Source organism: Drosophila persimilis, unplaced genomic scaffold, assembly GCF_003286085.1.
Source record: "Drosophila persimilis strain 14011-0111.01,24,50 unplaced genomic scaffold, DperRS2 tig00000000-arrow-pilon, whole genome shotgun sequence".
Classification (NCBI taxonomy): Eukaryota; Metazoa; Arthropoda; class Insecta; order Diptera; family Drosophilidae; genus Drosophila; species Drosophila persimilis.
Window position 1 is genome coordinate 14272777 of NW_020825288.1, and position 22779 is coordinate 14295555.

Consider the following 22779-nt stretch of genomic DNA (forward strand, 5'->3'; position numbering starts at 1 on the left):
TACCAAATTTGGTTGCTCTAGCTCTTATAGTCTCTGAGATCCTTGAACTCACATTTTGCAGTACTCAAGCCGACCATGAAACCTGTGTGTTAGAGAGAGACAGAGCGAGAGAGAATGAAATTGTTTTCTTGATTCTGGCTATAATAATTATACGATCTGGCTCAGATTTTGCACTCTAGAAGATATAGTCATCCTCTCCGATTCTGCGTTTTCTGTTTTCTCGAATCTTTGAAATTGTGAATACCACAGATTTTCGCCCTTTGTGGGGGCGGAAGTTGGCGGGGCGCAGTTTTGAAATATACTTGTAACAGTGACATATCGCAGAAGTTCGGATATAAAATGTTGTTACTCTAGCTCTTATACTCTTTGAGCACTAGGCGCTGATAGGGACGGACAGAGAGAGCTCAATCGACTCGGCTATTGATGCTGATCAAGAATATATATACTTTATGGGGTCGGAAACGATTCCTTCTGGGCGTTACACACATCCATTTTCACCACAAATCGAATATACCCCAATACTCATTTTGAGTATCGGGTATAAAAATGCGTGTCATCAAGGTCGAAGAATTTGGAGGGGGATATTATTTGGTTCAATTATCTGTCCGTGTTTCTAGGGATACTTGGGAACACAAAAGCTGAAAGCGGAAAATAAATGGACTGAAATGTGTGATCCATCTTCATCGAAACATTATCCTGATGAGAGGTACTAGAGGTACAGAAAAAATCACACGTGGCGGTTCCACAGGTTGGGATTTCAACCAAGGTGACAAATATGCAAGCCAATTAAACAGGGGGATTTAAGATGTTTCTCTCTTCTGTGCTAAAAAGAGCTGAAAGAGATGGACAGGTTACTGGCGCAGTAAATCGAACGATTTGTACGCTTAGGTATTAGGTTTATTATTGCTTAATCTTTGGCCGATACACAGATCGCGAAATACGTACGTTATTACACACGAATAGTTTAATTATAATGAAATTATAAAATTTTGATTTGTTCACGTTCCGACTAAAAATACAGGCACACTCGGAGAAGCTACTCCGGTTGCAGTGCGACAAGTGGATTACATATATGGCTATATTCTGAATCGTATTAAAAACAGTGTAAATAGTTCATGATCTTTCTTTAAAAAATTGTTCTAATGTAAACATTTAAAAAACTTGCATATCGCATTTCGTATTTCGTAATTGACTTGTGGTACTCGTCGTACATAATTTTTCTAAATAAAAACCCTTTGTTTTTGGTCTTATAAAATTGTAGACATGCATGCATATGCTCGTGATTTAAGCTTATTGTGTATAAAGATTGTGGCACTTGTTTGTTCCTTCGAATTGCCGACAGAAGCAGGCGCTCGTCTGATTATGGACTACATGTAAATACGTGTACATATATAATATATAAAGATATCTAAAACTTGTGGAAGACAAGTAGTGGGTGCTTTTGGGGCTTTGTTCGGAAACAAATTACATGACGAATTTCTAAACTAAACGAAAAATGATGACATGTTCAACATAATATCATTTCAAACACTTAACACAAAGTCTAACCTAAACATTATTAGTTATCGGATACATCTGATCTGATCGTTCGTTAAGACACTTGATTCCTTGCTCTGCGGCGCTCTGCCGTTGGCTATTTGGTAGGCGGTCAATGTGGTTGAGGCAAAGGTCGTTCTGGCTGGGGCTGCTCTCCGCCGACGCTCTCTATATGCTATATGTATGTAGTAACAGGAATATTTGGCACTCGACAACGTTTGAACATATGTATATATGGCGCTGGCGCTGTTGCTGCTACTGCTGCTGCTGCTGCTGGCACTTGCACTGGGAGCAGAACTCGCCGTCGTCGTCCCTCATGGAATGTGTTTGCTGTGCCGCGATGGCTTCGGCGGCGGCGTTGGGGGACGCGGCTTACTGGCATCTGGTGAGGCGGCGCCGGCACCCACCAGGCTAAAGTTCGTGGCCTCCAGATACTCGTACGTGCTGTTTGTAATACTGGTCTTTGTCATTGTCGTGTTCGTGCTGCTGCTGTTGCTGGTGAAGCTGGTCTGAGTGCTGAGCATCGCATAGCTATTCGGTGTCCAGTCCAGGTTGTGTGACAGGCTTGTGAAATCGGTCGAGTCGCGTGTCTTGGCCGGCAAAGGCGGCGGTCTAATGTCCTCCTCCGACGTGGAATCTGTAGTTTCTGCGACAACAAAAAAGGTGAGAGTTGTATATCCCTTCGGGACAGGTGGACTGGTGTCAAGCTTACCAACTGAATTCCGATTACTGCTCTCGGATAGGGAGCGTGTGTCGTTGGGGAAGTTCTTGATGCTGGCCGTGGGCGTGGCAATGCTGGCAGGCCTAGAGAGGCGACGTTCCTTCTCCTTTTCGGAGCGCAGAGGCCGCTTTGGTGTCAGCTAAAAACGGAGTTACTTTAGCAAATGGGGTAGGACAGGGTTATTTCCTATAAACTTCACCTCCTCGGTCAGCACATGAGGATCTGGTGTTTTCGGGCCACTCAACGAGCTGTTGGAAGCGCTGGCCAGCGAGCCTATCGACGTGTTAATCTCCTTCTCGGGCGTCGAGGTAATGGTGGTCAATGGCGGCGTATACCATTGACTGCTGGGAAAGCTAAGCGCCTCACGATCCTGCATGAGGAGAAGGGAGATCAGAGTTAGACTAATGATTGATGGCATAAGCTATGTTTTTGTACCTTCTTCATAGACCGCCGCTTGGCTGGTGTCTTGTCCTTGTTCTTGCTGCTCTTGGTGCTTGGCGAGTGTCCCAAACTGGGCCTGCGGGGTGGGACAGCAGCAGCAGCAGCAAAGCAACAAAACGTAAGTTAAAATAAAATTAAAATTTAATCATAAAATCAAAATCAAATACAAATTAAATTCTCAAACTAAAAGCAAGCAATTAGCACGATAAAAGAGAGAGTTAAAAAAGGTTTCTGGTTAGGAGGGAGTGCATTCCATTCATTTATTCATTCCGGGGGGCTCTGCCACTCACCTCGTGTTGAAACTCAGGCTGGCCAGCGTGGACTTGATGGAGTTGGTCGGCGGCCTGGGCAGAATGGTTGACTTCGACAGTCCGCTGCTGCAGTTTGGCGAAAGGGAACTGGGAATTAGTAAACCGCATGGGGGGACTGCATTTGGACTTACTCTGAGGATCCCATGCTAGTCTCCGACAAACGATTGCAGCCGCCATCGAAGAGGGCCGGCAGAAAGGAGTTGGTGCGTCGCATCACCACCGAATCGCGTTCAATCTTCAGGTCACAGGTCTTCCGGCCGTAGCGCGTCTCCACGTGCTGCTGCATGTCCGAGAAGCAGCTCTCCAGGTGCTCCTGCATAGCCTTTAGGCTATCGGGCGCCTTCTGTCGGTGCAGCAGAATGGCTATCTCCAGCAGCGGTATCTGCGTGGCAATCAGTTCTTTGAGCTCCTCAATCAGATCCTTGTCATCGGGATGCTCCTCCAGATACTCGTCGGTCAGGAAGGCCTCCTCGTACTTGGCGAAGCCTCCCATCACGGCCGGATCCACGATCCCATTAAGCTTCATGCTCAGCGGATTGATGTGCAGCGTCTCGTCGCTTTTGTGCAGGATTACCAGCTGCCTAATGTCCCGGTTCGTGTCCTTCATGATTTCCACTGCACGCTCTAGAGGGGAAATCTTGAACGTAATGGACTCGACGACGGGGAACCAGCGCAGAATTCCGGGCAGGGGGAAGCGCGTGATCAGTTCCGTACGCTCGAGCCAAAGGTTTCGCACATCATCGCCGCCGCCGCTGCTGTCGCGGAAGGGCCGCGAGAACTGGAACTTCTGCACATTGTTGGCGGTGTAGTACTTGACGATCTCGTTGGAGATGATCTTGTCGTGGAACTTGCTAAAGGCCGCGTCCATAATGGGCTCCACCTTGTTGACTTGGATGTACTGGGCATCGCTTTGTGTGATGTCCTCCCCGGGCGCCTCCAGTGTTTGCATGAGCTCCGCCTGCGGATGCTGCTGCAGCATGCGAGTGCAGAAGTCGCTGTGCCGCTCGTACTCCTTGCCCCGGAAGATGTACACCCGGTTCTGGAGGAGGCGCGGGAACCCGCGCCCATAGAAGCACACGCGGAAGTACTCGCAGCTGTGGCGCAGCTCCTTGAGGATCTTCTCGTAAAACTGCGCCATGCGCTTCAGCAGCTCCGACAGCTTGATGTAGTCGTAGATCTCCTCCTCGTATTGGCGGGCCAGCACCTTGCACATGTCGATGGCGCACTCCCACTGCTTGCCCTTGTCGAAATACTCCAGGATCTCAAAGTACAGGGCCTCCTTCAGGTCCCTGTGGGTGCGGCACAGGCTGTGCCGAAAGCTGCGCAACTGCGGCGACAGCTCCATGTCGGTCCAGCGCAGCAGTTCGGTGTGCAGCTTCAGCGTGAAGGCGGCCTCCGTGTAGTTCTCGAACTCCATGTGCAGGGTGCACAGCTTGTACACGTAGCGGATGTACATCTCCTTGAGGTCCACCTCCGAGTAGAACTGCAGCAGCGAGAAGGTGCAGGCCATGCGGTTCTCCTTGCTCTCGTCCTGGATGATGAAGCGGTACTCCAGCAGCTTGTCCATTAGACGCGTTACCATCTGCACAAAGCTGGTCCCATCCACATTCAAAGTGTTGTGGGCGGCACAGCGCTCCAGCATGATCTCCTCGAACATCTGCTTGTACTCGGCATCGCCCTTGCCTGAGAGAAAGACGATTATTTAGTAAGGGACTTTTGGGACAAAGAACGCACTCCAGCACATACCTGCTCCAATGAGGATGTCCAGCTTCTCGATCATGGCCGTCTTGAACTCGGTAAAGTTTCCCTTGTGATGGGCATTGTTGTATTTGGTGTCGCCATAGCTCTCCAGCTCCAGCCGCGAGCTGTAGTACTCGCACTGCATCATGTCGAAGAAGATGGGGATTGTCTCGCGCCGCAGCTCCGTCTCCGGTATCATGCTCATCTCCAGAATCGGTTCGACCAGCTGCGGCACAAACTTGGGCTTGTGCTGGCCCAGCTGGAACCACATCTTGCGTATCTCCATGGCCGTGTCTTTGCGAATGTCGCGATAGCGGGCGAACACAATCTGCCGCTTGTTGTCGTTGAAGTCGTTCAGCTGGAGCGGCGACTGCACCAGGAAGGCGATGGAGCACTGGAAGAAGTTCGACCAGATCTGCTTCTCGAAGGGGCACAGGAAGTAGTCGGTTATGACCACGCTCAGGTGCTTGAGGGCGCCCAGGATGACCGTGTTCTGGTGCATTATCATGTCCATCCAGTCCCTGGGGAACACTGCCTTCTGGTGCGGCGACACCAGCTCCTCGAACACCAGCAGGATTTCGATGACAAAGTCCTTGAGCTCCCCCCTCTGATGCAGGTCCTTGACAAAGTACTCATAGTGCTGGGCGTCCATGCGCTGCAGTATGCCCAGCATAATGGCAAAGAACTTCCCCACCAGCCCCGTGTCCCGGTCCAGCGAGTGGGCCGCCTTCATCACGGTGCGCAGCAGAATGATCATGATGTCCCGAATGTCATTGTGGGTGGCTCCCACATCCGTGCGGTACAGCAGCTTCAGTATATTGTTCATGATGTTGATGCACTCGGCAATCTGGCAATGGAAGAGTCTGTTAGTGCAGATCTCAACGGGGTAATAGAAGAACTGTGTGTGGGGGGCCAGGGGATCGTTATATTTCGCGGCTTCCGGGAGCTTCCGACTCGGTTCGGACTGTGTGCCTGTCTCTGCCTTGCAGAATACTCTATTAACTGTTAACATTAGTGCTTTAAAGTAATAATTAACATAAATAAACGTTGCGGTTGCAGTTAAAAAAAAGTAAAGGGAGAGCAAAAAACACGAATATTGCATGTCAAAAAGCTCGAAACAAACTTAAGCTTAACTTAGCGGGCGATGCGGCCACGACGTAAACTTCTGCGAGAGACTGCAGCCTCCTTGCCTGCAGAGAGCGCAAAAGCGTCGAGCGAACTTAACCAAAAGCCCAGCAGCAAGAGCGAGAGCAGGGGAGAACTTAAGCGCTAGCGTAAGCATAATAACACGAGAGAGAGAGAAAGGAAGAGGGCTAGCTTCGGGTGCCGAAGCTCTTGGTTACCCTTGCAGATCGGTTATTATTTCCAGACTGCAGCGAAACAAAGAATCTGTGCATAGTTTTAGGCACAGAACGACAAACAGACAGACAAATATCTCTATCGTAGAGAGTTACCCTCTGCAAGGGTACAACAACAATATGGGGGGTATGAAAACAAAGGGTTCAAGAGAATTACAGGTGCAGCAGATAGATGCTCCCTTTCCGCTGAGTGGTCGAGTGGAGTGGAGTGCGGGGAGGGAGTACCTGATCTGGGTGAGAGTGCATTTGTGAGTGAGTTTAATTAATCGTTTACCTTTTTGTTGGCAGTCGTTTCACGCGTGTGCAGTTGGGATTTCGACTGTCCGAGCACTTTGGCGGCTTTCGAAAGATTCTTTTCTTGCTGCCAGATATCGGTTTTCGTGTCTCCCTATTTTAGCGTACAAGGCGGTTTGATTTTGGTGTGATAGCAACGAGAACGATACAGCAAAGCACAGCAACAACAGCAACAGCAACGATTTGTTGCGTGCGTGTGTGTGTGTGTGGTTTGCGTGTGTGAATAAATATTTTGTGGTTTTTTTTTTTAAATATTTTAAACGAAAAACATTTAGTTGCAATGAAATTAAGAGAAAGAAAGAGTCAGATACAGAGAGAGAGGCGCAATAATACGGTGCAACGGTGCCGGTGAGAAGAGAGAGAGAGAGAGAGCGATCACAAGAGAGTAGCGCACGTTCCATGGATATGTGTGTTGTTGTTGGTACATTCACAGTTGATTCTTGTCGGTGGCGTGGGTGGATGTGTTGATAAGTGTGTGAGTGTGTGTATGAGTGGACTGCTTGAATTGACTGCACCCATCTCGTGGAGTATGGGTGTGCGTGTGTTCATGTGCAGTGCTGTCAAGTGCAAATTGCATTTCTGACGATGGACAATGGACGATAACGATGACGATGACAATGAGAGTGGGTGGTGGGGGGTGCAAAACTAATCTAAAAACGGCCCCTCTAGAGTCTAGACACAAACAGAACAAAAAAAAAAAGAAATCTCTAGCTAGAATGGAACGATCCTTGCATCACTACTTTTGTACAAACACATGATATTGTATGGGTGGTTGGGGTGCTTAAGTCTAGGACGTGGACAAAACATAACAGTAAACAATAGAAGACGAACAACAATCATTCAATCAAAAACAGTTCAATCGCATGCCAAAAAAACCTTCAAGCAAATGCAACATGCTTAACATACTAACTAATAGTTTGTTCTAAACACTAATACTAAACTAAGTTCCGTACTAAAATTCGGAGCAAAATTAACACAAGTCACATGTCACGATGAATGGATCGGATACCCAAATATATGCACATATGTACGTACATATATCTGGGATATGTCAATGATGGTATTGGTATTGGTATTCGTTTTTCAATGAGCATTTTAATTATGGAATATTATTATAAGTAGAAAAAGCTCTGTTTTAAAGTTAGTCACTTTCGGATCCAGGGATCGACTCAATCATGTGTTGGGTTATGTTTTAATTTTGCGTCTCGGGGACAATTACGAACCGAAAAAGGGGATGCATCGGATTAAGGATTAACAACAAAATGCATAAGGATTCCCAAAATGACACGCAATGGAGTGGCTTCTGTGGGGGGGACCTACCTCCTCTTTGCTCTCGAGATGATCCTTGATGTGCTTGCAGAACACCGGCAGTAGGATGGCCCGACACTTGGGCGAACTGAAGAGCTTCGTCTCCACGAAATCCTTGATGCAGCCCATCTTGGACTGTGTCAAGCGACGCGGCGGAAACTTCTCCAAGATCTCCACAATGGAAACGCTAAAAGAAATACACAGTAGAATAAAGCAAACCCATCTTAAAGTTCTACTTTAGAAGACACACCTCAATCGCACTTGGTCAAAGACCTGCATCAGATCGGTGGCTATGATGTGCAGATTCTTGAGCAGGGCTCCCTCCGACTTCAGCAGATTGCTCGGGCATCCAATCATGTCGATGAACATGCGCAACAGCTCCTGCAGTCGCGTGGCAAAGTCCACATAGTCCGTGTTGCAGTTCATCTCCGCATAGAGCACCCGCGACCGGATCACAAACTTCATCACGTAGTGCAGGTAGCGCGTGGTCTTGTACAGGCGCCGCACCTCTGCACTCTCCTCGGCATCCGCGGATTTCTCTCGGGGGGCAATGGCATCGCTAATGTTCTTCTGCAGCACATCCATAAGTTTGCTGAAAGAAGGGAATTAGTCATGGTTTAAATTTATAGAATGTCCTGGACTCACGTGTAGGCCAGCGTAAAGGAGAAGCTCTCGTTGATGTAGACATCCAGGACGGTGAGAAAGTGCTGGTACTTCAGCTCGGACACCGTCTCAATCAGATGAATGATGCTCATGAACACCAGCTGATCGTACTTCTCCGGATGATCGTTCTCCACCAGAATATTGAACAAGGCATCGAGTATGTCCTGCAGAAACTTGACCACCTCCTCGCCGGGCACTGAGCACAGGGCATTGAGCGACTGCTCGAGGGTTTCCTTGTGCGCAGACCAGTTCAGAAGTCCCAAAAGGCTCACTGGAAAGATCGAATAATTAGTGGACGTGGCTACGGAAAGGGTAAACGTGGTCGCTTACCGCTCTGCGTAAGCTTTGTGCTGCACAGATTGACCCCGATTGTCAGCTGATCCTTGGGCAGGAGCGTCATGGCGCTGTTGGAGGGTCTGGTGCCCTGCAGCTCGGCCAGGGTCGACGGCAGTTCCATGTAGCAATTGGCATCCGACTTGTCGTACTTCTTGTGATCGATCTTGTAGACGGCCAGCACATGCTGGCCCTGCGGAATGGTGGTGCCATTGGCCTGCATGAGACGCACATAGGCCAGAACGAAGGACTTGTCCTGCCTGTCGCGCTGCTCGTTGCTGCTGCGGTGCTTCAGAGTGAACCGCAAATGGCACTGCTTGAAGTCCTCGATGGGCACGTGAATCTTGAAGGTCTCCTGCCACTTCGGCTTGTCCTCGTGGTAGTACACCACCGACTTGTACTCGTCGATGGGCGGATGGCCGGCGCCCATGCTGATGACGCCCGGCATGAGGCTGCCCTGCTCGTTGGCCACGCACACGGACACCTCCACGTTCTTGGCCGTCTTGGCGAACTCTCCGCTGCAGATCGTCAGATACAGATCGTTGCGCACATCCCCTGGGAGGATGACCTCGGGGAAGCCCATCTTGCGGGCCACTGGGACGTTGCTGTGCACCAGCCGGGGGAAGTCCTCTTTGATCTGCTTGATGTCGCCCCGCAGCACCTCAATGGTCACGGCCATCTTGGAGTCGATCTTCCCGATGTCCTTGTTGGCAATCAGCTTCCGCAGCGTCCCGTCCAGCGTGTCCTTCTCGCACATGATGAACGGCAGGTCCAGGTTGCCCCGATAGTCCTCCGATTTGCTAATGATGGGCGTCAGGTCCTTGCAGGCGACGCCAAAGGGCCGTCGGAGTACGTACTCGCCGGTGCTGCCCGCAGATCCATTGGAGCTGACAGACAACTGCGAGTGCTTCCGACTGGCGGCTGTGAGGACACTGTTGGCTATGCTCATGCTGGTGCGCTTCGAGTCGGCGGAGTCCTTGACCTCCATCGCCCCGATGCGTATGGCATAGCACACCAGATACATTTTGGCAATGTTCAGGTCGCTTCTGCTGAGATCCGTGAAGAGCACCCGATTGTTGTCGATCTGTTCGATGTCCCGGGCAATGCCCGTGCGCGACCACTTCACGACGTAGTTTTCGCTGATGGGTTTGTGCGTCTCCCCATCGAAGAGGGTGAAGAGCAGGTCCGCGTCCTCTTGGAACTTGCACACGAATGCATTCACATGCAGCAGGATGTTGTGCGAGTATTTGTTGAGGCTGCGGGTGGTTCCACGTTCCGTTGAGAGGCGCTACAGGAGGAGGAATACCAGAGAAGATCAGTATGGGGAGAGCTATGGGTAGGGGCCTACTCACATTCGCCTTTTCTATGCGGGAGACGGCGTGGACATGGTGCTCGTACAGCTCTGTGGTGCAAATGGCGTTCGTGTCCAGTATGTCCCCGCTCTCGTCGCGCACCACCATGTCCAGGCTGAGGATCTTGTTCCCTGTATCGATCTGGGCCGTGGCCAAGAGCTTCACTTTCCGCACCTCATCCAGAGGCAGGTTGCCAGAGATCAAGGCCGCGCGATTGTTGTTCAGTTCGTTCATCTTGCGGCGTATCTTTTGAAAGCTTGGATTTGTGGCCTACAGAAATGGAGACACATTAAAGAGCTGGCTCCTCCTTTTGTGGGGCTCTGGGGCTTACCAAATAATAACTCTTGGCTATGGCGCCCCACTCCAGCAGCACTTTGGTGATCTCCTCGACAATGTCTGTGCGCTGGATGCAGAACTCCCCATTGACAATGCTGTACTCGCACAGATGCACATAGCTCTTGGGAAATATGCCGCGCGTTTCCTTGGCTCTGAAAGAAGGGCACAAAGAGTCTGTCATTAAATATGTGGTCTGCAGATGGGGGGGAGGGACTGTCTGCTGTCAACGACAATGCAACAAATTGCCAGTGCGTGTGTGTGCGCGGCTACAGTGGGTGCTCTCTGAATGCAGCACTTGTGCTGCTGCCTTGCAGCAGAAGGCTTCACTGTGGGCTTCAAACACTCGCATATGACACAATTTCATCCATCCAGCGATGCTGTTGCTGCTGATGAATTGCCCAACCCCAGAGCGCCCCCAGTTAAAGCTGAAGCTGATTTTGTATCTGCATCTGTATCTGTATTTGTGTCGACTGCAGTCGGGGACGGACGGCAGAGGAAGTGCGCGCAAAGTGTGACACTGCCAAATGGAAATGGAATGCTTTAATTTGGCTCAATTCCTCAATTCGTTGCTTGACATGCGGGGTGGCCCGCTTTAATTGCTCCAAAGCAGGCATTCCATTTCATTTCATTCCATTCTTCATTCATTCATCACTTATTGTGCTCCTCTAGCGATTCCCCTCTCTCTCTCTTCCAGCATCAGTCGATGCCAGAAATGGTTCTCTGAACGACGGGCACTTTCCTGCTCCATTACTCAGTGATTTATACAGAAAGGGAAAAGAGAATGCCTAAGAACTAAAAAAAAACACCAAAAACAAAATACATGTCGTGTAGATGACGCGGCACATTGCTGTTTGACTCGACAAGCGAAAGCCTGCAAAGAGAATGGCTAAGACTTTCAAAAACTAAATACATGTCATGCGCGTGACGCGGCACATTGCTGCTAAATACAATTTTAAGAACTTAAAAAACAAAACGAAATACATGTCGTGTGCCTGAGGAAGCCTTTGCTGAGACTGAAACCGATTCTCGGTGCCGAAAATCCAAAAACAAAATACATGTCGTGTGCATGATGCTCAAATTCAAAAAGCCTGCTCTCCACTGGTCTATATATGTATTTCTATATATAGAGGCCATATATTTTGTATGTATTATGTACATAATTTAGTTTCAGTTCAGCTTCCGTTCAGGTATAATCGGTTAAGGCGGCGTCCCACCCAAAGTTAACCTTCAGCTTGATTGACCATTTTCCAATTGATTTCGGCCTCCTCCCTCCTTTCAGTCTTAATTTACGATCGGAAAATCGTGAGAAAATGCTCAATTAAAATTGATATTTTCCCATAAACAACAAGCGAGAGAGACAGAGAGAGAAACAAACAGACACACAGAAGATTTGAACCGAAAACTAAACATACAGTTTTCGGGGGCAAAGGGGTTATCAGGGTCTCGCTTTGAGAATTTCTTAAGTGCCACACAAAACTGTTGGATACGCAGTAACTACAGTGAAACCAGGGCCATGGAGGAAGCAAAAGTGTGGAGAAAATACGATTAACTTTAGATTTAAAAACAAATTTCGATTAAATGTTGGATCATATATCGTTTGCTGTGGAACGAATTTAAGACGAAGGGGAGGATTTTCTGTAAAATTTGTATCTTTGATAATCCCAAAAAATATCAAAATAAAAACACACACAAAAACCTCTTCTCCCAAGTTCCCACTGTGATCGATGGATTATTTTTTTCTTGTATATTTATTTATTTACTTTCTTTATTAATATTTGGTCTTCCATCCGCCAGAGATCTGTCTGTGGCTCTGTGGTCTTTCCATCAGTGTATCTGTATCTTTATCTTCGTCAGTGTTTCTGTATCTCTGTATCTGTATCTGTCCCTGGCTCTGACTCTGAATCTTGCTTGGGTTTTCGGTTGTTTGCTGAGCAAAGCAGGGGCTTGGAGGGGGTAGGGGCACGCTCTGGGTCAGCAGAAATATGGAAAAAGGTCAGCTCTCGTCAATTCTGTTCTTCCCTCTCCACCCCTCTTGCCTTTCAATGCGATAACAGACTGTGGCTGGAGACAAACCCCCGGTTGTCGGTCAGTCCGTGTACTGCTGACGAGACAGACTCGTCTATAGATAAAAACCAACAGAAACCCGAACGAAAAATGGGAAAAACTCAAAGAAAAACAAAACCCAAACAAACCAAAAACAGAAGCAGAGGCAGGGGCACAGCAAAAGGGTCAAATATTGAATGGTGGAATGATGGAATGTTGGAATTGCGGATGAAAAAAAAACTTTATCTTTTGGGATGCAACTTTTGGTTTTCTGTGCCACATATGGTGGCATCTGTTGGCACAAAAAGGATTGAAGGGGTCTGGGAATACACACAGAAGCATCGCCGATTCGATTCGATCCAATCCCATCCAATCCACGGGAGTACAGACAGCAGACAGCAGCCTGCCTCATCAGCATCAAATGCATGCAACAAATGGGCGGTGCTCGTGTACCTGATTTACGATCTACGATTTGGTGTTGGTGTTGCATGTGAGAGAAATGTGTTTCAAGCATTTCCGCTTCTGAACTTTGTCTGTCTTCTGTCTGGCTGGGAGATACGAGCCGTATTTTCCCCCCCCCCAAACGCCGCTCATGAATATGCATTAGACAGAAATGAGAGATTGCAGTGAAAGTCTCGGGGAAAAGATCTACTAGCTTGATTGTTGATTACAGAATTACAAAAAAGTAGCCATCCATCAACTCAAAAGGAAATTAATGCCGCTAATTTTCGAGGAATTTAAAGTACTTTTCGCCAAAGAAAATACGGAATAAAACGTTTGAATTTCCATCTTCCTTAAATGCTGGAACCTTATGGTGAAAATAATGTTCTTTCGCTGTGCAAAAATGTCCCATAAGCGAACAGATACATTCGTTTTGAGTGCGATGAAAACACAATCGGGATGGGATGTTTTAAAGGGGAAATAGATAACTGGATCGCAGTTGTTGATAATTTATCGATGCTTATTGATCGAAGTGATCGATAATCTATCGAAGTTAGCTATAATTTATGGACGTTAATTTATATAATCTATAATATATTCACCCAAAAATGTATAAGTTCTCGAAGTTATCGATCAAATTTAAGATCTAGATGACTATAGATTGGAAGTATTCCAAATAATAGGCCATAGGACATATAAAAACGTCCATTAGTTGTTATACATATGTGGCCTATAGCATACCCGTGGAATACGCAAATGTTCTGCTACAAGGACTGTGGTAAAAAACAGAGCTTTAACCATATTCAGATACTGCGATTCGGATACAAGAAGAGCTCTTACTATGATGATTACAGCACAGTACTAATCACTCGTTCTTGTTCTGCTCTGAGTATGAGTATGATATCTTCAGATAAGACCATTCATTGCTTATATAATCTTTTGTTGTACACTCACTTTTGCCTGTAGCCGTAGTACCAGTGGGTGGTCTCCTTGAGTATTATGACTGCATCGCCCACGTCCAGGTTCAAGCGATGCGGCTTCCTCTCCTGATCGAAATTGCACTTGGCTGCAAATAGGAACAAAAAATATATGTATAAATCAAAATTAGTGTCAAACGAAAGGAAAACAACACTTCAGAGACCTGTGGGTCGCTATATAGAGAAGCAGCCAGTGCCTTGCCCAGCAGTCGAGTGGAGGTGGACTGAGCGAAAGCGCAGCAAAAATCAGAATCAGCAGCGCTCACCTATCCGTATCTGGGCCGCGACATCAACGGGAGCGGAAGGTTATCAATTAACCCCTGTGTCAGCGTCACCCCACAGTGGGGGAATCATCGCTAATCATCGGAAACTGTCGGAGCTGTCGCTCTGAGCGCGCCCCACAGCGGATGGGATATTTGATAAACCGAACAGCTTCCGCAGCAGAGACCATTCTGTTCTACGTGAGATCTAACTACGAATACGATTTGAACCAGAAACGCAATTGGGAATCGGATTGGCAACCGCTTCCTCAAAGCGGGGCAACCCGATAAGCCCAGATTTCTGAGACGCATTTGCATTCGAGAAAGGGAAATGTATTTTTAACTAAATGGAAGACGAGATATGTATGTAGGTATTACACACTGTTCAACTGCAAGATCTCCCTATAGCCCTCTGATTCCTGTTCATACACTTTGAGGAAATTCCCTTTTTCGTACTTCTGTCCAAGATATGGTGCAACTTCAGCTTTAGATGAGGCATACCATCTAGCGAGTTTTCACTCGAAGCGACGCAACGGAACGCAACGACGATATCGTCATCGTCTCCGGCATATTTATGTATGTTTGTATGTACTTCCTCCTTGGTTGATAGTGCAAGTTTTCAGATATGCCATATAATAAATACATAAATTGTGGTGGGGATGCACTAACCGATTTTCCGCTGTCAAGCATAAAAGACAATAAGAAAGAAAGCGTCGAATGATTGGGGTACCGAGGCGTTTGATACCCTTGCTGAAAGTCTAGACTGAAAGAAAGAGACAGCCAAACATCGCCGAAACATCGCACTAGTAAAAAGTTCTTAACCAACACTACTTTGAAGACAAACGGGAGCATCTATTTGTCCCGCTCTTCCCACAACCCACCTTCCAGTCTAGCGGAATACCTTCATTAATAATCAATCGGGGGAAAAACAGGTTCAGTGCGTGTGAAGGTTTCAATTAAATATCTTCAAACGGTCTTCGTTTTCTGGTCAAACTCATAAGCTCCTATGAGAAAGTGTAATTGAAAACAAAGTTAAGCCGCTTCTTCGCGTGCCACGCTCTCTGGGTGGTGCCGATGGCGGCTGCGCAACGACAGCAAAAGCAAAAGAAACAATAACAACAGCAACATCCTCCACGGTCCAATGACCGATGCTCTGCCGCGGGCCGCCTCTCTGCTTGATGAAAAGCATAACAAGCGAAATAAAGCGAGAACGACCTCCACAGCACATTAAAGCGACAGCAGCAGCAGCAACAACAACGCTGCTAAAGGTAACACCCGTTGTTGTTGTTGTTGTTGTTGTTCTGTGACGCTTTGTCTGCTTATGCGCTTGCATGAGAGTAGAAGAGTGGGAAAGAGTGACGATTTGCAAAAGGTAGTTCTGTGTGTTCGTGTGTGTGTGTGTGCGCGAAGATAAGAGAGTCTGCGATTTGTCTGTCACTTTGGTTGTTGTTGCTGTTTGCTTTTAATTTGATTTCGTTTGGCAGAGTGGGAGAGAGAGCGACCGAGTCTGTTCTTCTGTTACTTTTCGCCTGTCCAATTGAGTGGAAAGTTGACTGCGAGTGGGACTGGGTCAATTGCTGGAAACCAGTTGAGCGAGAGCCTCTTCTAGGAGAGCTATCCAGCCAGGTCTGGAAAGTTTCTCATTCTCACTTCCCATAGAAATGGAGCACTAGGAAATTGTGGAATTCAACTTTTTGCAATAAAATAGCAAAATTAAATGGAATTGATTTTGATATTGCTTCTGGTTTCTGCTTTTTGCGGCTACTTATGCGCAAGTAAAAAATTACTTGGAAATGGCAAATGAATCATCACCAGCCGCTGCTACGTTAACGCTGCGGTCAGGCAATCACTCAGAGTCGTCGGAGTCGCAGTTGGAGTGAGAATGGAAAGGGGACGCCTCGACACACCTTGTTTGACCCCAGAGAGGGAGAGGAGACAGAACTAGAGTGAAGGAGTGGTAGAATTATCAAAAAAACCTCATTGAATCGTGCCCATTTCCTTCCTTCCAGTTAACCAATGATAAGCAAGGCGTCGAGGCCTATCCCAAGTCTCTTTCCTGCGTCCACTTGTACAAACTCGTTGACTAACGGAAACAATCATAAATAATAATGAAATGCACAAGTTTCCGAGAGCTATAAATACGCAAAACGGATAGGGATAGGGATAGGGTGTGGGACACGTCTCAATGGTCATGGGAAATGAGAGAAAAAGCGTACAATACAGAAGGCCAATACAGACAGGCAAATCAGGCAACACTCAACAGGCAGGTAAACCAAATAAAAATTATGCACAGGTCTGCTTCGTTGAAACTGCAGCGGATGCAGCTGCAGTTGTACAGGCGGGTGAGAGAGAGAGAGAGGGGGAGCGATGGGTGATGGGGAGACGTGACTGCCCCCAACAGCACGTGAACAAAGTGTGGCCCCCTCCAGTCACTCCGCCCGCAAAATGTTTCCTAGATAATGAAGCAGAACAATAAAAGAGGGATATCCAAAGAAAGAACAAAACACAAAATACAAAAAAAAATCACTAAGAGATGCGACTATGTGATACCTTATAGAGTGTATTTAATGGGAATATATTATAATTATTTGTCTAATATTCTTAGATAAGATCCTCTCCTCTGAAAGGGAAACAAGGACAGTGTTTCTTCTATGTGTGACATTCATGTACCCTTTTATTTTGCGATAATTACTGGGTATGCAAAAACATAGCCACAACAACAGCCGTGGCGCTTCGTCATCAATTGGTGTCGAAGTTGGCGTCGCAGTCAGCGCTTTGGAGAGCTTGGAGCGCCATAAAGTATGATCGTGACTGGTGATGGTGACTGGACAGACGACAGCGACTTGGCTCATTTTGAAATTTCAGGTTTAAATAGCACGCGGCGCTCAGAGAAGATTCTTTATGGCTATATATGTTCATATACATATGCAAATACATATATGTACATTTACCGTGTCTAAAAGCTTGTTCTCTCTGCCTCTCTCTCAGTTTTGTAGGATAAGTACTACGTAGATTCTATGAGCTAAGCGTCTTCTATATCTATATCTGTACGTATTTTAAACGTATAATTGCCCAATTTCTGGTGTATATTTTCGAGGGTTAATTATAACGATTCTCATCAGTTAAGTTGTAGTTGCTGGCATGTCCGTGGGGGATTGACTAATTATACACACAGAGCGATACTTCTTCTCTCACTGGGAAGATCTCGAGTGTGAATTTAGGAGGGGATTAATGAACACAGATCCCCCTCCCATAAAATACATACCTTGTACGGGTACGGGTACTCTATTGTTTGTTTAGTTGAAATAATTGAATGTGCGGGAAGAGAGAGGGTTTTGGAATGCTGCTAATTGGAGATGTTGGCTGGAATTTATAATTAGAAAAATTCTGTGCGTTTACTTGTGTGTGTGTGTGCTTTCCACGAATAAATTAATTTTAATTTTGTGGAAGGGGAGCTAATAAATTGTGTGTAATTTGCACTCTTTGGCAATCGATTGCCGATCAGTTTGCTGCTCCCAGAGCTGAACGCTCAAGAGAGCGACCGCCCGTAAGGCCTGCAGGGCAGAAGGAGATGGCGTGTCGCAGGCTAGAGCTTAAGCTAAAGGCACAAGAGAGCGACCGCCCGTAAGGCCAGCAGGGCAGAAGGAGATGGCGTGTCGCAGGCTAGAACTTAAGCCAAAGCTTCAAATACTGTTGCAGTTTGAACTTGAAGCACTCATTCCCCTACCTTGCCGACAATTTTATTACAATTTACACAGCAAATATTTAAGAAAACATTAAAAATTAAACAAATTTGTAGCATGCTGATTGTAGGGAATGTCGGGTATGTGCGGTTGGGTACAGTGCCCAAACGAACCCATTTTCCAGATAACATTTGATGGCACATAAATCCAAAAAACCCGAGTCTTGCCTTTTGGTTAAAACGGTTACCGGTTAATGTCGCGGCGGTCGTAAAAAACAGGCAGCAAAAAATTAGAAACCAAACAAAAAGAAAAGAATGCTGATAAAAGACAAAAAAAAAATTATTATTACAGAGCAACAACAGCAGGGCCATAAAAAACTGCGGTGCCTCTCCACAACAAAAAAAAAGAAAAAAGGAAATGTAAACACAAACTTGACCCATTTGGTGGTGGTGGGGGGTATTTGATAAAAATCACTTGAAGACAATGTAGAATCTGCTGGGGTTTTATGGCATTTGTGGCGGGGGTAGGGAAGGAGGTGTCCACTTCCAGAAGGTATGCGGATAACCTTTGTAACCTTAACATTTTTATGATGTACTTTGAAATCCAACTGAAACCAGTTTTCGCTTGCATTCAATGATGACGCATTGCCTCCATGACACAACCTCCTCCCTTGCCTCCCACAGACACACCCTCTGCCGGTCCACTTTCTCGATCGGAATCGGATGGAACGAGCAACTGCTCTCTGCCCGGCAATTTATGTTTAATTAAGCAATTTCAGCAACGAATCGAAGATAGCATTTGGCCAATTAGCATGAGGAGAGGAGAGAGTCCCCCAGCGATGGGACATTCTCTGATTCGGGGGGTGGGTCGGCAGGGAGGGAGGGAGGCAGATTGAGTATCAATTTGATTGCAAAACGGAAAGCAGAGATTCGTTGCAAGTGGTGGAAATGGAAATTGGAGGAGGGTTACATGGGGGTGGGCTCTGTGGTCCAAGTGGATGATGTGTGGAAGTTGTTGCCCAATCTATTTGGAATCCAAGGCGGGGAGTCGTCGTCGCCTCCTCTGTTGGATGAGTCTTTCCGCGTCTGAGTCAGCAAGACAAACAATGATGCCGTGACGCCTGGGGGGCGGGGGGATTGAGGGCTGCGGACATCAGACACGAGACACGATAACAACAATAGCTGGGAGGTAGGGGGACTCTTCTTCTCCCCCAAATGCAGCCCCGCACTGTCTTGTTTATCTTTGAAATAAAAGAACTAAAACCACCCACAGACACGAAAGATCACAGCTTTTCATCCATTTCCTGGTCAGTGGCCATCGAAGTTTTCACTTGGGGGAAATGGAAAAGGGAAAGCGTTTTGGCAATTATGCAAATCAGAGGGCATTTGCATGCATCGGCCAAGACCAACGAGCTGGAAAATTTTAATTAAATCGAGAAAAGCTAGACTCAAAAAAATCACAGAAAACTACTCCTCTGATCTCCCTCCCTCTCGCTCACTCACTCACACACACATTTCCCGACTCCCAAGCATCATTAAGTTTTACGTCAGCTCTGCTTCTTCTTCCGCTCCCCCTTTTCGTCTCTCTTCGTCTCGTTTCATCGTGTTGTTGTATTTATTATTAAGGCTCTTTTTTGTTGTTGTTGCTTTTCAAATTTAAAAGTAGAATGTACTCCCTCTACCGCCCCACCCGCCAGGCACTGTTGAGCCAAGTGTAAATACATAAAGGGAGAGTGGGAGAGGGAGAGAGAGAGAAAGAGAGGGAGAGGGTGAGGTGCAGATGTGGAGAGTTGCAGGTGCACTAGTCCCAGTCCCAGTGCCAGTCCCACTAAAGGCAATGAACAGTGGAGTAGAGTAGTGAAGATGTCGTTGCCAGCCACAAGGCATCCTCAGGATAGAGCGGGATGTGTGTATATTCTGTGTGTGTGTATGCGTATGTGTACTCCCGCTATGCAGGAGGCAGAGAGCGCTCTTTGAGTTCATTTTAATTTAGCATACGCTCAACCCCACTCACAAACACTCGTACATATTTACACATGTACACGCATATATTCATATTTAATGCCATACCCTACACCCATATTGCGGTCCATAAAATGATAAAGCGATTACTAAATCTTTATCGCGCTTTATTCAATAAATGGAAATTAACTCTAATGAATAAGCAATGGGTCAGGCGACACCTCTTTCACCCCACCCCACCCAAAGTCCCCCACCCTAGCAGATTTGCCAATATATGTATTGTTTGTATGTATATAATGTTAAACAAACTTTTGTCAAATGTGGGACAACAAATGTCTTGTTTATCGCGCTGCAATCCTCAATACAGCTGTAGCTGGGTTGTTGAAACTTTCAAGACGCCGGGCGAGGCAAAGGCAGAGGCAACAAAAAGAGCAAACAAAATCCAAAAAAGAACTGCGATAAGACAAGAGAATACATCAAACGGCTGCTGATAAACAGTTAAATACGAGGGCTATTGCATGCAATGTGGTGAAGGGAGGGTGGAGGGGGGTGGTGCGGTCTAAGAAAGGAATTACTGTTAGGGAAGGGCGCACAAAATTCGAAGGAATTTCGCATTACAAAAACCGAAATCGCAGCTCAATGCCGTCTGCCAACTTATCTCTCAACCTCTATCCCCCCTCTCTCTGGCACACTCCTCCAATAACGTATCAGAGAAGGCAACGTTAGATTACATTTTAAGAGGTACAGTGGTCACACCGTAATTTAAAACTGCACACTTTAGTCGAATTGAAGCGCAATATTGGTTATAATAATTTTTTTAATTAGAAAAAAAAATCCCAGTTCTAATTACTGAACCCCCACTGTACCCGCACCTGACCACGCCCTGCAGCGGAACGGTAACTGTACGGGTGGTAGGGTTGGTGGTGGCGTTAGTGGATGACTGGAGGGGTATTAGGTACGCGAAATGATTTCGACAGTAAGTACAAACGTAAACACGCACAAAAAAGGGACAGCCAGGCGGCAAATGCAGAGGCAAATGCAAACATGTGTAAATAACAAGTGCAAACAAACAATGATGGACGGTGCTCCGTTCGAGTGTTAACTGATTACGACAGATATCGTGCATTTGAGTGGGTTTTCTATTCCACTCCACTCCACTGTTCCATTCTACCTGTCCCACCACTCCACTAAATTCCCATAGTCTACCTGTAGTGCTGCCCTGCCCAACCCCCAGCATGTCATATCTATTGATCATCACATTGCACAGGCGTAGAAAAGGTCAACAAAGCGAATGTGCCGCGAACTATAAAAAAAATTCACACGTACTCGTACGTAAAACGGGTCGCGATTAGATATTTCATGGTCACTGCCAATGAATAGGTTGGGATTTGTCTTACATACACACACGCACACACACTCACACAAAGATGTGTAGAGACAATGGATATGGATGCTTGGGTTGCAGTCGCGTTGCAACTGAGTGCACATGGGAGGTAGGCAGGCACAGGCAGATGATAGAAAACAGGTTTTCGTTTCAAGAGCAAATCTCAGAACTCTGTGCTAGTGTTGAATGAGCGGCGGTGGTGGCGGCGGGACGGGAGGAGGCTGGGGAAAACAGGATGAAATTGAAAGAAAAACGAAATTGGTGTGTGAGAGAAATAGGAGAGCGCAGTCGACCACATGGCCAGCGAGTGCAAGCGAGAAGGTGCAACAAGTTACCGTACAAAACGCAGCCAGCACAGCAGGGGGGAAGAGAGCGCTGAACGACAGCTAGAATCAAGAGAGGGTGGAGGAGAGAGAGCGCACCGCGTGTAGGTGGGTTTCTGGGAAGAAGCCGTCGCCACAGACCCGCAGCCACAGCCAAAAAACAACAATCGAAACAGTTCATAGACAATCATTTACGGTTGTTTACACCGCAGCAGCACTTTGTTTAAACATTATTTTTGGCGCTATATTCTAGTCAATTTATGGCCATGCTTTAAACCTTTTCACACTCACCAATGCCGAATGCCTGCTTAGCATTGCAATCACTCCACACAGTAGTCATCTTGTCGCGCTTTTGTTGCTATTTTCGCCAACTTTTACCACCAACACACTCTCGATCGCGATCACGATCACGCTTACGCTTACACGAACATGGGGGAACACGCACACATGCAGCAACAAATGGACTTTCGTTTGCAGAAAACAAAAAATAACAACAAATTAATCAACACGTAGTTGAATTTCGGTTTCTGGCATTTTCTTCATACCGATAACTAATTAATAACAAATGGGGACGAAACTCATACGCTTATTATTGCACAATGGCTTTCGTTTTATTAGTCTTACTACAGCATTTAGCACTGTTTTTTCAATTTGTTCTCATTTGGGGAGTTGGCCGCTGCCGCTCAGCTAATAATCTCCGCTTCGCACACACACACACACGCCAGCGCATAGTCGCCGTTTTGTTCAAAAATTAATTAATTTCTACGAGCTCCCGCGCTCTCGTTGAATTTTTTTTCGACACTCTTTGTTGTTTTCCTCGATTTTGAACGTGGGGTCTACAGAGTGTGACCGCGGCGTAGAAATATACCAAAATATACGGTCTCATTCTAAAACTATACCGTGAATATACTGACGAATTGAAGTTCTTTTTACATATTCCTCGTTTTTTATCTTCCGTGGAATATTACTATATATGTAGCACATTTAGCCATGCTCACATAATTTGATACGATTAATGAATCAATTTTCTACAAGATTGGATAGTTTTCAATCCTTGCTTTTATTGGATTTTGCGTAAAAAAAAGGTTTAAACGAAAAAGTTCAACAAAAAAAGAGTCGCAATGTTGCTGGTATTTGAAGACATGATGCGTGTTTAGGCATTTTTATACCCTATTTTGTTAACTTTATATGAAGATGAAACGTAATTTGTTAAGGCCTTTTCTCAAATTGATATTCTTTAGACATATTCAAGTACATTATTTGTATCTTGTATATATTTATGTCGATCCTGATACCTACTGAGCCTTGGAAGAC

At 46.4% G+C, this 22779-nt stretch overlaps 1 protein-coding gene across 2 annotated transcripts; it reads right to left on the reverse strand.

Moving 5' to 3' along the window:
- Positions 1–879: 879 nt before the first annotated feature.
- On the reverse strand, positions 880–22238 carry LOC6587709 (dedicator of cytokinesis protein 1). 2 transcript variants are annotated; one of them, XM_026984202.1, is made up of 16 exons: positions 21757–22238; positions 13832–13943; positions 10389–10545; positions 10058–10327; positions 8703–9993; positions 8355–8643; positions 7960–8301; positions 7722–7896; positions 6382–6495; positions 4756–5596; positions 3141–4692; positions 2989–3075; positions 2693–2774; positions 2457–2627; positions 2249–2396; positions 880–2182 (listed from the first exon to the last, which is right to left on the reverse strand). In XM_026984202.1, exons 1-16 carry the CDS (start codon positions 21803–21805, stop codon positions 1851–1853), a joined length of 6012 nt encoding a protein of 2003 aa, XP_026840003.1. In that variant the 5' UTR covers positions 21806–22238; the 3' UTR covers positions 880–1850. The 2 variants fall into 2 exon arrangements, with proteins under 2 accessions (XP_026840003.1, XP_026840004.1); XM_026984203.1 differs by lacking the exon at positions 6382–6495.
- Between the last annotated feature and the right edge of the window lie 541 nt (positions 22239–22779).

Bases quoted from the DNA above. Each gene is read 5' to 3' on its own strand.
- LOC6587709 (XM_026984202.1), bottom strand. From the start codon at position 21,805: ATGACTACTGTGTGGAGTGATTGCAATGCTAAGCAGGCATTCGGCATT. The intron at 9,994-10,057 runs GTGAGTAGGCCC...CTCCTCCTGTAG, and splicing joins CCCGCATAGAAAAGGCGAAT to CGCCTCTCAACGGAACGTGG. The intron at 5,597-6,381 runs GTAAACGATTAA...TTCCATTGCCAG, and splicing joins AAACGACTGCCAACAAAAAG to ATTGCCGAGTGCATCAACAT.